Genomic DNA, 16338 nt, shown 5'->3' with positions numbered 1-16338 from the left:
TCCCCAACACAGCGAGTGGAATAAAAAGTTACCTTCGTTAGCCATGCGACATGTCTAAATTTGTGGAGGTTTATAAAGAATTAATTAAAAATGCTCAAGTTGAAGATGAATCAAAGCCACCTTTAAATTTCGAAGAACACAAATGTAAAAAACCAAACATTGCTGTACGCTGAACATGTGATCTAGTGGTCAACTCCAGCGAGTAAACCATAGAACAAATTTTCAGTCCGAACTAGTATTTGATTCTTCATATTTGTACTTTTGAAAATTCGATGTTTGGCTTTGATTTATCATAACCTTAAGTTGTCACGAGGTTGTCGTAGCATGTTTTGGGAATCCTAGAAAAGTGTTCAATTCAATCATTTTGTAGGATGAAGCCATGCGACACATTCATATCGGTAAAAATCATATTAAATGGTCAGAGAAAACTTCAATTTGAACACAGATTTATTTTACGGAAATCTTGGCTTGGTGAAACCGTTTGTATGTTATCAAAATTAGAAAGACAATCTTGATAAAATATAAACGGTTCATAAATTACAGTTAACTCTCCCTTACTCGATTCCGTATCTCGATATCGAGTTAGAGAACCATAGTAAATGTTGGTTTTCAAGGCTAACTCGATGGTCCCTTGGAATGCAGTTGTACTGTTTTTGTGTTCTGTAACTCGATACCTCCCTAACTCGATGGTCCCTTCAATATCGAGTAAGGGAGAGATGACTGTGTTACCAAAAATGTAAAAAATCCATTTTTAGAGTTTTTGTACTAAAACACTACGAACAAATAAAAATACCGCTGCGACATGTTCACTAAAGTTGTGTGTTTTTGTGTGAAGAATATTTCGCCCAAAGCTTGCATTGAGAAATTTCCAAAATTTCGTGGAATAAAAGCCGCACTAAGGAAAAATTAAGCTAAACGATTGAAAAGGGCGTAACTCCAAACTTCGAACATACTATGTATGTACTTTCAGGAGCTGAAGTCGGAACTTTGTCTACATTTTATGTGTTGAACTGTGTATGGTTAATGCCATTTCTACGGTTTTAGGAAAGTATACCAAACTCACCTTCAACAGGAAAACAGACGACCATCCGATCATAGCTTGCCAGCAGCTTCCTCGGTGTCATCGGTCTCCTGCTCCTATGCACTCCGACCACCTCCGTACAGGTTGAGCACCGTTTTCTTGATGCGCTTGATATCCCGCGCATTGGTTCGGCAGCATCCCCCGACGAACTTCGCGCCCCAGATCGATCCACTGCGGCACGTACGTCTCCAGGGGAATGCAGTCCTCCTGTCCGGTCCACGACCCCGCACTCCATACTTCGCCCGAGTTGGGATACACTATCAACGGTATCTTGTCCTCGTCAGGCCTCCGTTCGTTGACGGCTTTCAGCAATTGAACGGCGAATTGAGGGTGGACACAGTTCACTCCCACCGCCATCAGATTGGGGTTTTTCAGAGCGCGCGCCTTTGTCCACAGTCCAACGGCCGTTTCGGCGAAACTTTCACCATGCGCCAATGTGGCCCCATCCTTACACTGGAAGGAAATCCAAAACCGCACCGTTGGGTGCTCGGCGGTCATCAATTCGAGCAGCGCGTCCGCTTCCATCCGACAGGGAATGGTTTCAATGGCCAATGCATCGACTCCTGCTTCGATGACTGCATTGATCCGCTGCCGGTGCCAGTTTTGAATCCGTGCGAACGGAACCGTATCCGCGTAACTTCCTGTGTATTCCGATCCGTCGTGGAGGTGTGCTCCGTAGGGGCCAATGGAACCCACTACCCATGGAATTTTGTGGGACTTGTTGTCCCGTTTTTCCTCAAGGTACTGGGTTCGCGCCAGTTTTGCAAAGTTCTACCGTAGATTTAATCAGTTTGAGACTGTCCTCTTCGCTGAGATCGAGGAAATCCATGAAACCTTCGATCGAGGCTTGGTAGGTGTTGGTGAGGATACAATCCGCGCCTGCTCGTAGGAAATCCAGATGGGTGGCTAGGACAGCTCCGCGGTTCGTGGCGTTGTAGCGCGAGCTCCACAAGGGATCTTTATCGACGGCCTGACCGACATGAGTGGCCAGTTGAGTGGAAAAACCACCGTCGATGACGATCACCCGCTTGGAACCGAGCTTGATCGAGCGGTTCTTGTCCCGGACGGGTAGGGAAAACGGCGCCGAGCTGAAGGGATCGTCTTCCGGAGTATCCGGGGGAATGTTCTCCGGGGAGAATTGAGACTGAAGGGGAAGAGATTGAATTGGTTGGTTAAGGATAGGTTGCACTTGGGTAGTGAGGGATGCCGAGAGGTTGATTCCGGCGGAGTCTTCAGACTGCCTTGGGAGCCTTGTTGTCGTATTTTATCGAACTCCTCGCCGAAGATGTGGTCTTCGGTCATTTGACTGAAAGGGGTGGGATCACCGAACGGATTCCACGGTTGCTGTTGAGTACCGGTTGGGTTCAGCTGAGGATTCGAGGAGCGTGAATCGAAAGTGGCCGGAATGGAATGGAGGTTCTGCTCGGAACCGTTACTTCCGAGCGTGTTCTGCGGCGGCTGGTAGTTGTTGGATGATACATCGTATGGTGCCAGAAACTGAGAGGTTTCTGTGGTGTAGGCTTTGTTGAATGCCGACGTGTCGCTCATGTTGCGCCGATGGCCAACGATGGGTTGCTTGGAAGGGAGCAAAGAGCCAGCTACACTGGTGCCACTTCCGGTACCGTGTGGCGTTCCTGATTGAGATGAGGCCGAGGCGTGACTAGGGGACTGCAGAACGGACGAAGACGCTGAGGAATCGCACGTTGGAACGCTTGCTTCTGGGTGTACTACTGAGTGGGACGATCCGGCTTCTTGGAGGACATCCGCTTCTCGGAACGGGTCCGGATAGGTTGATTGAAACAGATTACTGTTGGGGATTTCCTGCGTTGGTGGTGGAGGGAAATTGGCGCTGAATTTGGCCACGAATGGTTCCGCTTGAGGGGCCACAGCAGGGCCTGGTTGGTCGAGGGGAATCGACGGAGCTGCACCGGGAGTTGGCGACGAAAGGATATTCTTGGGTGAAGGATTTAAAGGGAGTCCCAGAGAAAAACTATTGTTCGCCGATTGGGAGGCCTTGGGTCTCTGCCGTGGAGCCACGGATGTGCCACCTTCCAGAGCAGAGGCAGCTGTTTGTTTCGTTGCTTTTACGTTGGAGCTCGTGGCCGATGGAACGCGTTTCGTTTCGCTCTCGTATGGTGGAACGATCAGAAATTCTAACCCAGGAACCGTAGATTTCGTTAGGTTCCGCACCGGGTTGGTCTTCCCGGCAATTTTAAATGCTACTTCGCACACCTGATAGATGTTGGGACGTTTCTCGATGTCCGGTTCCAACATGTACCGAATGAGTTGATGGATTTCCCGGGAATATTTGGAGTTGTCTGGAATACTGAAATGTCCGCTTTGGATAGCAAGAGCGCTTTCCCCAAAAGGCAGCGTGAAAAAGCACAACTTGTAGAGAAGACACCCGAGGGCCCATATATCCGCCTTCACGGTTATATCCTGTCCCGAGAAGAGATCAATCATCTCCGGAGCCCTGTAAGAGAGCGTGGTGTATTTTTGTATCTCCTCTTCGACCAGCGTCCTCCCGTGGGTATTAGGGTTCAGTACCCGAGCGGTCGCCGACCCAAAATCACACAGCACAAAATTTCCTATGTCGTTTTGGAGGATGTTTTCCACTTTCAAATCTCGATGAATGATCGGCGTTTGGCATTGATGTAACCGGGCAACGGCCTCTGCCACATCGCAGAATATCTGCAGAACGTCCTGCTCGTTGAACCCGGTTGGAATCCTGGCATTCATCAGTGTAAGCAGATTCGTTTTGCAATAAGGCATCAGCAGCAGAATTTCGTGCACTCCATTGCCCTTGGGGTTTATGCTATGGTCAATGTATCCGATGATGTTCTTGTGGCCGCTCAGATTACTGGCTATCTTAATCTCCCGGCTGCAGACGCCCAAGTCGTGCTCATTGTTCACATACAGCCGCTTCAGGGCGTACCTTTGGCCATTGTGGCCCTTGACTAGAAACACCACCGCAAAGCCGCCCTCGGCCAGCACTTCCTCCACCGTCACCACATTGTCCCGGCTCAGTTTGAACGTTTTCCCCACGAAACTGTTCGTTTCCTTGCTTGGCGTTGCCTCATTCTTGTTTTCAAACTTGGAGATAAACTTTTTCATTGCTTCCCTTTTTGGCTCGCTTCCTACGCTGATCCAAAGAAACCCTCCCCCCGGAGATAGCTTCCCTTTAACGTAACGGCGTCGCACTTAAGGCAAAAATGTTTCTTGATTTGTTGTTCGTGCTTCTGCTTTTCTGCTCCCGTTCCTCTTTTATCTGTTTGCCTGTATGCCTGAACAGTGTTTCTCTTTTTCCACTGGTTTATTTGCTTCTTTCCGATCGACCTTCTTTCTTTCGTTTCCCGAACGCGAAAATCCCCCAACTAGGTACTCCACCACCTCCACCTCTTTTCTTTTTCTTAAACGTAGAGCACCCACTTTCCGAGCACCAGTTTTGCTGTTCAATTATTTTTGCTACGCCACAACATTTCGATTTTCACCCCACCAACAAACGAATGATAATAATTGCGCAAAGCTGCATTCACGGATGTCCACGAAATCCTCCGGATAACAAGGATGACTCACTGCTCGATGATAACTGCCTTTTCTGCCCTTTTCCTTATCGCCGAACGAAAAAAAATTGCTCGAGTTTCTTTTTCTGCTGGCTGACACAACGCACACAGAAAGTTCCCCTATATAAACACTCTTTTTTTCTTGGATTAGCTACATCCGATAAACACGAATATCTTCGCACACCAGGTATTTCGGTGGCCCACAGCTTCGTATAGGGAAAACCCTGGCCAAATGGAATTGGACACACCACACCACCGCGATAACACGGAACGAAAACGTAATCACGACACGATAGAGAAGAGAAAAAGCACTTCTGAACTTCTGGACGACTGACTGACTGATTGATGGCTGGTTGACTGTGTGTGATTGTGATGCTGCTCTCTGCGCTGGATTGGTTGGACGGTGGAAAAACTCTGGTCGTCCCTGTCCAGTAAAAAGTCAAAACGCGAAATGTCACTTCGCTCGCGCGGGGTCCTGGTGAAGATTACGAAACTGATGTCATTTTTATCGCGCACCAACTCCGACAGAAACTCATCTTAGGGTGCGGCCATAAGTAAAACAAATCGAAAATGGCATGGGAAGGAATATTGACAATTCGAGTGACAATTAGAAGTTCGGCAGTCAAATCAAAACTTCGGCGAAGTTCGGCGTCGGCATTCTAATTTGGTGCTTCGCCGACGCATAAAGCCTCAAGCACAATGTGAGCGGCAGCGCGGTACAACGGCAAAACGGCAACCCCATCTTGAGCTACACTCTACTTGTCAAGTCAATGTTGAAAAGGATTTAGTCAACACGGGATTGATAAGTAAAGTGTAGATCAAGATGGGCATGCCGTTTTGCCGTTGTACCGCGTTGCCGTTCACATTGTGCTTGGAGCCTTAGGCGAACTTTTGTTGGTGGTATTCACAGTCGCCTCTCCACATCTCGATAACGAAGGGACCATCGAGATAGGGAGAGATCGAGACAGAACAAGTTTTTAACGAATAAGGGATTGAAAATCACTCCGTTGCCAGGAAAATCAAAAACAAACAGTTGTCATTTCATCTTCGCAAATTGTTTTGAATCTCTAAAATCTAGTCTAGTAACCTTCGATAATGGGCATATCGACATACGGAGAGAAAATTGGGAACGAAAATCTTATCGAGATAGGGAGATATCGAGATAAGGAGGATATCGAGATATGGAGAGTGAAAATGTATGCAAAATGAAGGGACCGAAAAAATCATCGACATAGGGAGAGATATCGAGATGTAGAACATCGAGATGTAGAGAGTCGACTGTAATTTCTCTAATGAAGTTCGGTCTAAAGGTATTCTGAATGCACAATAATAATGGAATTAATAATGGAATGTCAAACTTCAAAGGATTTTTGCGTGACGCGTCCACCCTGGTCAACACTGCACACGCTAGCATGACAGTACCGCTCAAGAAAAGTAAAAGTCAAGAAATTTTCTACAGTGAGATCCATTTGAATGGATTACCTGCTTTGCTCATGTCTACATTTGATCAGCAGAAGTTTTCTCAGTTTATTATGCATGAGGAAAGGCATCTAACTACAATTTGAAAGCTTTAATCGAAAGAATATTTGGCAGATGCGAAACCCCATCATCATTACGCTCAACCGTATGATTTTTTTTTTAAATGGCTCCCATTTTTTAGAAATATTTTGTTAGATGCATTTCGCCATACAAATATTTTTCGCGTTACCTTTTTGCAATTTTTCATAGGGTTTATTCCAGAGATGCATTCTCAACGCTCATATTCTGTGAGCGTTCAAAAATGTTCCTTTGATTGCTCTCGTGTTCATGTTCTATTTTTTGATCAAACACACGGCTACTAGATTGATCACGATGTAGTGATCTCCAAAATGTTAGACAAACGAACATCAACGTTTTTTGACCTCAGAGTTACAATCTACTAAAATACACGTCGAAATAAATGCTCAAGAAGTCAGGAAACATGCATATAGTAAAACTCGGAACACAGAAGTATATAAACACATACACTGAACTTTGTGGCCATTAATGATACTTTGTCAAAACTTTGTAACATGTACACTTTTTATTTTAAAAAATATTGAAATTGTTTAAAGAGAGATGTTTCAGGAGCTGCGATGAAGCAAGGATATGAGGTTGTAAATTGATATTAATTCTATTTTGCGCCTTCACGAAAACATTGAACAGGAGTCCTGGGTTTGGCTGTACTTTGAGTTTTAACGCGAGCTGCTTGCATGCAAAATTTAAGCGATGTACACCAGGTGAAAACCACTTGAAACCCAAGCAATATGGGTATTTTTGGAACATGACCGATAAGTAGATGACGGAAATCAATGTCTGACGCCATTTTGGAATCCGGAGCGTAAAAAGAGGAAACGTTATTTGGAATTTGGAGCGTAAAAAAAGAGAGCGTAAAAAGTGAGCGTAAAAAGAGGTTTGGCTGTAGTTCCTATCATTTCCCACGATAATTGGGTCCTAAAATGTTTAATGAAATCTTGTTTTTATTTAATGACACGAAAAAGCATGTTACTGCAACAATTTTAGCAATTTTTCCCGCTCAAATAACGACTACATCATATTTAAACTTTAATTTAAAAATTGGGTCCATAAATGGACCTTGACAGTTTTGGTCATGTTAGACGTTCGCTTAATCGACAAAAACACCACAGGACTTTTAGTTTTAACACTGGGGTTGTTCTCATCTGACATTTTGGAAGGGACACGGAAAGCAAAATACACTCAAAATTTGAGTTCAAGCCAAGGAGTGTGACAAAATATTTAAAAAAATGTTTTTTGGATTTAAACAAAAGAAAAACATTAAAAAATTGAGTAAATATGTGTTTTTAGCCTAAACTTAAGCGTTTGGCACTAAAATTGGAACAGGCCTTTAGGACCCTATTGTATGACAAAATGATAAGCAATTAGTTACTTACGACGTTTTTGTACCAGTGTAAAATCAACTCAAAAATAGTGTTTTGTTTTTGATTCGTAGTTAAATCACTTTGTCTTTCATACAATGGAGCGGCGTAAGTACCGGTTAGTTTGCAAAAGTAGAGAATCTTACTTTCGTCGTTCTGTAAAACCGGAAATAAAACCCAATGGATCATTAAAATAACCAAAACGGCCGCTATGAAAAGGGTAGATAGCGCCACCGTAGCCTTGTGTGTTTGCCAGAACAGCAATGCTATCACAATGTTAAATCCCATATACAGTGGTGCATTTGTTTTGATGCGGTGAGCACTGGCAAAAACTATCTTCAATGATCCATTAAATTCAATTTTGATTGAAAAGACAAATTTTGGCCGATTTTAATTCATTTGTTCCAAATGTCATTTTATCTGTCGGATTTGGATAGGGGAAACAAATGTGTCGGACTACTGCCTCGAAAACCACGCAAACTGACCGACGTTTTGTTTATTTGGTTTTCTTCGTTTAAATTTTTAATCTAAAAAGAATTGTTGTATAAAGTGGAAACAAAAATGTTTCTTAATGTTCTTGTAACAGAATAGGAATAGTTGCATGAAGTTAGATAAACTTTCCTTGCGCTGGCGTCATGGAAGGAGGAACCACTAAGCGATCAGATAGTGGCACCAGCATTGGAAGCAGCGGAAGTACCGGAAGCTTCCTCTCCAATGGTTTCGGAACTCAATTTATGACTGTGGCCCCTCCGCTGCTCAACTGCGAAGATGAGCTGATTTGGTTGGACATGACAAATCCCGCTTATCACAAGCCCGTCTACAACAGCTCGATCAACGAGACGAAACCCGTGGGTAAGGATGCAAAGAACCTGATCACTCAATCCTTCCGACAGGCCCTCAGCATTCAGGATCAGAACGACCTGCTCCGGGAGCTGGAGAAAGATCCAGAGCTGGTTTATAATGTGGGATTGACTCCGGATAAGGTAAGTGGATGATAAGTTATTTCCATTTTGAAGATTTAAGATGTGTCTTCGCTTTTTTTAGTTACCTGACCTAGTGGAGTACAATCCGTTGATAGCAATCGAAATCCTGCTGAAGTTAATTCATTCACCGCAAATCACCGAGTATTTCAACGTGCTGGTCAACATGGAAATGTCGCTCCACTCCATGGAGGTTGTGAACCGGTTGACGACGCTGGTCGAGCTTCCCACCGAGTTCATCCATCTGTACATCAGCAACTGCATATCGTCCTGTGAGGCCATCAAGGATCGCTATCTGCAGAACCGATTGGTCAGATTGGTTTGTGTGTTCTTGCAAAGTTTAATCCGGAACCGGATAATCGAAACGAGTGAACTGTGCATTGAACTGGAAGCGTTTTGCGTAGAATTCAGTCGCATAAGGGAAGCAGCGGCACTTTTTCGGTTATTGAAGCAACTCGAAACGGAATCTAATTCGGTTAGTAAAGTGAAGTAAATTGTTTGAAATTAGATGGATCGGGTCAGTTTATTTTAATGTTATCAATTGACAGCCCTTATTTTTCTGCGTGGTTATAAGAAGTTAATCATCAGTGTAGTTGGGGAAGTCCTCTATGCCCGGACACTTATTGTTTTTTGGTAATATTTCAAAATCTACATTAGTTTTACCGTTAATTTTTGCACATTATTAAAAATTCACATTATTTTAAGCAAAAACTCACATGAGAACAAAAATAAACCTTTAAAATTCATTTTTATGGTCGATAACATTATGCACCAAAAATAGTGTGCTCTGAAATGTGTCCTCTATGGCCGGACACTATGTCCTCTATGCTCGGACAGTATGATTTTCATCGTCAAAATTTACACCAAACCCACAGAAAGGCCAAGGGGTGCTTCGTATGTCAGCACATACCTTGTGGGCTCAATCTTTGCATGATGTACAGCGTATGAAGCATATTAGCAAGATCATAGGTCAGTTCCATAAACTCCTTGATCAGCGCCATATGTCGCCGTCTATGTTGCATTAGCGATTGCTCGAATTCAACGCTTTTATACTGGTAACAACAAGCTACACATTCGGTTACCAAAGGCTTTTAGGGCAAGATCACAGGTTATGCAGGGCTGGTAGCAAGTCACTTTTTAGTGACTTGGTCACTTTTTTCGACCTGGTCACTTAAAAGTCACTATTTCCAACAAAAAGTCACTAAAGTCACTTTTTTCAGAAAAATGGTCACTAAAGTCACTATTTTCGTGATCTGCTGAAAATTAAATTCAAGGCTGGTGGAACTTTTCAAACTTCATCAAAAAGAAATTGATATTTGTAATATCAAATATAGTGTGATTGGGAAACGAAAGTGTCAAGAAAATAGGGAATCCTAGCTAGCTTTATGGAAGAATTTAGGTGAATATTTCGTAAACATTTCCCATAAAAAATGGCAATTTTTTTCTGAGCAATTTTTTGTAGGAGATTCTGGCAAAACTTAGGGCATCTTCACCGGTGGACCAAATCACAGGTTTGGTTCAAATTTTTGGACCTTAGTAAAGAATTGAGCTTGAACCGATGTTGCAAATGAAGTTCCAATTTTATTTTATATCAGTTTTCAGGTCTATTTTCTGGAACAGGCTAGCAGCCTGGTATATTTTATGTCGGATTTGAACCAAGATTTGAGCTGTTTGATTTAAAAAGGAAAGCAAACATCAAGCTATTTTTCCGGGGAATCAAATAATTTCTACGAGAATACATCTAAAGATTCCTCAACGAAGTTCTCCAACAGAGCACTCCAGGAGCTCTTCCAGAAATTCTACCGAAGTTGTTCCGATGTGTCTAACACAACTTCCACCAGGAACTAATCTATGGATTCCCACCACTAGTTTCTTCTTGGATTTATTACGGGGACCTCTTTCAAGAATTCATCTGCGGATTCGCTACAGCAAAACCTCCGGGGGTTTCCTCCAGGAATTTCTTCGGGTATTTCCATCAAAAATTTCTTCGTAGATTTCGTCCAGAAATTCTTCCAGGAATTTCCTTCAGAAAATCTCGTAAGGATTTCCGCCAGGAATTCTAAGAATTTGTTTCTAAGAAATCCTTCGGGAATTTTCTCCAGAAGTTTCTCAGAGGATAATTTATCCGAGGATTTTCCCAGGAGGAGGATTTTGTTCAGAAATTCCTCTGGAGATTTCCTCCAGAAGAAAGCAAATTTAAACCGTTTATAGTGATATCAGTGGCGATTTCCATGCGTCAAATATACTGTTAATACATTTTAGCAACACATATGCGGTTTCAATCGTTTACTGTTTGTTTACAATGTAAGTACTAGATACCCCCATTGATTTGACCGCTTTTATTCTAAATTAATGATTAAACAGTCATTTAGCTCATGGAATGCAATGAAGTCAAATGGAACGTTGTGAAAAGAAACGCTGAATCAAAACAAAACAGCCAGAAGACTAAACAGAAACACGGTTTTAAGTATTCAATTTCAAATGGTTTGCATGAGGTACCGTCCAAATTAGCGGGGGTGCACGGTATGCAAAATTAGTCATTTTCAGGGTCGTAGAACATATAAATCCTGTAACCTCACAAGTTTTACGATATGATTGTTTTCAGAAATTCATTTATTGGAACGTTCAGTTTAATTGTAGATATTAGTGTTATAAGTGTTTACTCAGAAGAAAGGGTTTTAATTTTACAGAAATTCTGCCACAAATTTTACCATTGTTTCAGTTTTTCTGCTTGTTTTTAATATTTGATAGGCAAGGATTTTTTTTTTTTCAGAATGTTCTGAAATTCATCCACTTTTTATGAATAAGTTAAATCTTAAATGTACCATCTTTCTGAGCAATCAAGGCTTATCCTGGACAGACAAATGTTAAGAAACATTTCCAGCCATTACTGCTATTCTCTACATTCTAAAATTACACAATATGTGCATTCGTAAATATCAATATAGAACGTATTTTCCTTTCTGGTTTATTTTATGACTAATACTTCTGGTTTTGAAGTCACTTTAAGGTCACTTTTTGGTCACTATTTGGTCACTATTTTGATCATTTTGGTCACTAAAGTCACTATTATTTTGGTCTTTGATTGCTACCAGCCCTGGTTATGCGAAAAATGATAAATACTTCCAATCGACTTACTTAAATCTGTGAGATTGTTCTAGAAAATTCGAAAAAAATGCAAGTTGTTTTGTCACATTGGCAATTGTAACCGCATAACCAAAGACAAATTAAAGACCCCCATGTCCCTTACAGTTGTCCAAAATTATATGGCTCATAAGGTAATCCAGAATGCCGTTCAAAGTGTACTGCGATCTGTCAAACTTGGGTACCTACTACCGAGGAACCAAATGCAGTACTAGAAGTGGTACCCAATCTGAGCTCGAGTGGGACGGACCTGGCATAACAGTCACATTGAGATTATACATGAGCCTCATAATGTAGTAGCAACGAAATTTCTATCAGAATTATTTTCTGACCATTTACCCAATATGCGATATGAGTTGTACAAAATTTGAGCCTCAAAAAGCTCTTTGAATTCTTAATGATTTTTTGAAATTTCAGTTTCTTCCCATACTGCAGTGAAATGCAAACTTAGTATCCCATTTACTCAATGCCTACTCTGCCCATAACTGCATATTTCGAGAGGGATTCGAGATAAGGGCCTATCTGACAAATCAATAACAATGAGAAAATAACCAATGAAATTCTCATGTGCAATTTTTAATCCCAATTGGAGAAAATATACTCAAACTTTAACCACAGACAAACAGACGTCACACTTCATCATTGTCCATCGACCACCTTTTTAACGGTCGATTCAAAAATATGGTAGGTGGCCAATCCGCCACCCGCAGCGCTCGCATCGTTTTTGTTCGCGTTTGACGTTTGCACACTACCGCCATCTGTTGGCCCGTCGGCCAAATACAATAATTTTAGCATTGGGAGCACATGTCCGCGTGACTATGATTTTGATCGAGATTTGTTCTAAGTGTTACGTCTGTTTGTCTGTGGTGTTACGTCTGTTTGTCTGTGCTTTAACCACAGACAAACAGACGTAAAACTTAGAACAAATCTCGATCACAGACAAACAGACGTAACACTTAGAACAAATCTCGATCAAAATCATAGTCACGCGGACATGTGCGCCCAATGCTAAAATTATTGTATTTGGCCGACGGGCCAACAGATGGCGGTAGTGTGCAAACGTCAAACGCGAACAAAAACGATGCGAGCGCTGCGGGTGGCGGATTGGCCACCTACCATATTTTTGAATCGACCGTTAAAAAGGTGGTCGATGGACAATGATGAGAGTGTGACGTCTGTTTGTCTGTGTTATAAGCTTTCGCCTTAAACGCACTCAAGGATGCCAGTATCGCCCAATGTTATGAGCCTGTAATCGATATTATTTTCAGTGTCGCCTATTACTTTTACGCCGTGTTTACATTCTGGTTTCATTTAAGCCCGCCATGTACGCCTTGTTTATTTTTTGTTTGCAGTGTCGCCGTTTACTATCGCCGTATTTTGATTTCGATTTCAGATGCGCCCATCACTTTGATAAACAAAAACACAGGCGTAATCAATAAAGTGTGTGGTTTGGCATGAGGTGAAGTTTCGTCTTCTACATATTTGCGTTTTTTGAATAGTTAAATTATCGATAGGGGAAAAGTTCAAGTGCAGTGAATAGACAATCGAGCTACAATTTCAACGCTATATTTTCTTAAATTGTGTACAAACTAAGCGTGCACTTTATGGCAGTAAGGGAGGAAACTAAAAGTTCTAAAAATTACCAGGAATTCAAAAGCGCTTATTTGAGGCTGATATTTTGTACAACTCATATCGCATACTAGGTGAATAGTCAAAAAATAATTCTGATAGAAATTTCATTTCTATTACATTACGAGGCTCATTTATAATATCAATGTGACTGTTATGCGGTTATAATTACCAATGTGACAAAACAACTTGGTGTTTTTTTTTTCGAATTTTCTAGAACAATCTCACAGATTTTAGTAAGTTGATCGAAAGTTTTGATCATTTGATGACTCTACATGGTATTAACTCCAATTTGTCAAAAATGTCGAATGTGACTGTTATGCAGTTATGGGCAGTACTTTTGTCGAATGTTACAAATATGCAGTTATGGGCAGTATAGTTTTTCACAATTTCTTTGTCATCTCGAAGGTTGAAGTGTGCTCTTAGGTACAGTCAACTCTCCCTTACTTGACCTCCGTATCTCAATATCTAGTTAGAGAACCATAGTAAAATTTGATGTTCATGGCTACCTCGATGATCCCTTGAATCGCATATTTGCACTGGTTTAGTATTCTGTAACACGATATCTCCCTAACTCGGTGGTCCCTTCATTATCGAATTATGGAGAGATGACTGTACATCATATCTTGTGGCGGCTTCTCATGCGCTCATTTGCCTTAAAAGTATCATGTTTACAGCACTTTATAAGACCTCCAAGGACCAAAAGTTTTGTTGTTTATGCTTTATTTTTATTGCTGTTTGTTTTTTGTACCCCACATTTATGAAAAATGAATTATAAATTCGATCCCAATTATTAGGTTAACATTTTTACTGTCATAGAGCACAAGAGGTGTCTGGCCATAGAGGACTTGCAATGGTTTACAAAAAAAGATTGCTTTTCTTTGAAATTGCAAAACTTACTGAAGTCAACGTACGGAGACAATTCACCTTAAATTATAAGACACATTTGTGGCTACACTTGTATGATATTTTATCGTTTCACATGTTTTTGGTAGATCGTATCAGAGTGAAACTTTTAACAGCTACTGTTTGTTTATAGTTTGTATACACTGCAAAAATGTGTTTTGGTATGATCCTGGAATACTGAAATCTAAATATCATTATTCGTTTTTGGAAAATTCAAACTGTTTGGCCATAGAGGACTTCCCCCTATCGATAGCGATTATTTCAATTAGCTAAGAATTGGTTCTATGGACTGTTTGTTCCAGTGGGTGGCAAAAGTCCATGAATTTGGTTTCATGCTTACTATGTGTATGAATAAATGTAGGTGACCTTGTGCTTCTCTAAAATAGGGCAGATAGGCGACATTTAAGGGGCCCAGATAGCCGTAGCGGTAAACGCGCAGCTATTCAGCATGACCATGCTGAGGGTCGTGGGTTCGAATCCCGCTGGTCGAGGATCTTTTCGTAAAGGAACTTTTGTCGATCCCCAGGGCATAGACTATCTTCGTATCTGTCACACGATATACACATGCAGAAATGGTCATTCGGCAAAGTAAGCTCTCAGTTAATAACTGTGGAAGTGCTCATAAGAACACTAATCTGAGAAGCAGGCTTTGTCCCAGTTGAAACGTAACGCCAAAAAGAATAAGAAAAAGGCGACATTTAATAGATACCGATCCGTGTTTTTCGCTGCATGGATTGCAAAAAGCTTAATCATGCCTAGTTTGGATAGTTTCACTTAGTGTTACCCTGTAATCGGAATCGCAGTTGCGCAAAAACTGAACAGTTACATATCCGATGATACGAAGTTCCATAATCGGAATCACAACTATCACAGACAAATGAGTCAGCACGCTGAATATTTGCCATGTGATAGTTGAGTCGGCAGTGGCCTGTCAACGCTCTGACCAAGAGACTGTAATTCTGCTTTGACAGATTTGTTAAATACTTCACCACCCTTGAAGATGGCTGATTAATGTTCAATTTTGTTTGATGACACGACTACAAACTACTTCAATATTACTTGTGCTGAGTACTTCGAAATCGGAATAGTTGGCTCAGGGCCAGTCATGCGATGCTCCATCGCGAGCTAGCTCATCAGCTAATTCATTTTCAGCGATGGAAGAATGGTCAGCTACCCATCCAAGGTTTACATAGTTGACTAAATTCTGTTCCTCCATTTGAGTTCAACATGCGATAACAAGCCTTGTTACGAGCACCCTTTAATAGTGCCGCACCTGCTATCCAGCACCTTGCGCATTAGATCAGAGTGACAGCGATGACATCGGATTGAATGACGTCATATATGGCAAGGAAGGCGGATTAAAAGATAGATCTTTGTAGCGCGATGTTAAAATAGTGAACTCTTTATCAGTATTTTCGACCTAATTGCTAATATTTTTTAATAAGAATCTTAATACTTTGCTAATTACCGATAATAATTTACTTTACCGATGTTCTCAGGATTCCTGTTTATGAGGTTCGTGACGTGTCTGGCTCTTTTATAGCAGCAAGTGTATGGCTTTACCCAGAGTCTATATATATATATTCATTCATAGAATCTGGCTTTACCCATGGTGATGTTGAAATGCTGATTGCACTCCACACATAAGAACAAATATTTCTTCCTCAAAACGGTACAGTGTCTATTAAGTGAGTAAAACTGATTCAGCCTTAGCTCACGAGAATATACACCAGCACCAGCTCTAACTTCAAGAAGGAAGCCATCAGTGTAACATACTATATTGTTCGATATACTTCTTCCCAAATAGCTCCCCAAATAACCCCTCCCCTTGGTTATGCGACCTTGCCGCGATGGGAGGGCATAATCCATTAGCCCATATGATGGAAACCAAAGGCGTAACCTGTAGTGGTGGTATCACATTTTGGCACTTTTTGCTTAAAGCCGCGTCATAATTCATATGGCATAGACGCAATAATATCTCGGATGTGATCCAACGGACATTCTGCGTCATTGATAGAATTGATGCCCATTTCAAATAATTAATCTATTCGAAGTGGACATTAATACTATTGGTGACGTTCAGTTTGCCTTTTGCTAACCAGAATGATCCGTAGCCACTC

General features: G+C 41.5%; 3 protein-coding genes across 3 annotated transcripts in view; 1 reads left to right on the top strand and 2 right to left on the bottom strand.

The window, feature by feature from the left end:
• LOC110681157 overlaps positions 1 to 16338 on the bottom strand; it is a 49821-nt gene that overhangs the window by 22201 nt on the left and 11282 nt on the right. The window lies entirely within an intron of this gene.
• LOC5571781 (BMP-2-inducible protein kinase) lies at positions 1068 to 5093 on the bottom strand. The gene is given in 4 exon segments (XM_021856924.1): positions 1068 to 1239; positions 1241 to 1846; positions 1848 to 2272; positions 2275 to 5093. Coding segments are annotated over 4 exon segments (3054 nt in total). The 5' UTR covers positions 4196 to 5093; the 3' UTR covers positions 1068 to 1137.
• On the top strand, positions 8008 to 9046 carry LOC5571794 (CCR4-NOT transcription complex subunit 11). Its single transcript, XM_001659878.2, has 2 exons — positions 8008 to 8542; positions 8604 to 9046. Exons 1-2 carry the CDS (start codon positions 8195 to 8197, stop codon positions 9030 to 9032), a joined length of 777 nt encoding a protein of 258 aa, XP_001659928.1. The 5' UTR covers positions 8008 to 8194; the 3' UTR covers positions 9033 to 9046.

This window comes from Aedes aegypti, unplaced genomic scaffold (genome assembly GCF_002204515.2).
Source record: "Aedes aegypti strain LVP_AGWG unplaced genomic scaffold, AaegL5.0 Primary Assembly AGWG_AaegL5_hic_scaff_486_PBJ_arrow, whole genome shotgun sequence".
Classification (NCBI taxonomy): domain Eukaryota; kingdom Metazoa; phylum Arthropoda; class Insecta; order Diptera; family Culicidae; genus Aedes; species Aedes aegypti.
This window is presented reverse-complemented; position numbering and strand designations above follow the sequence as displayed.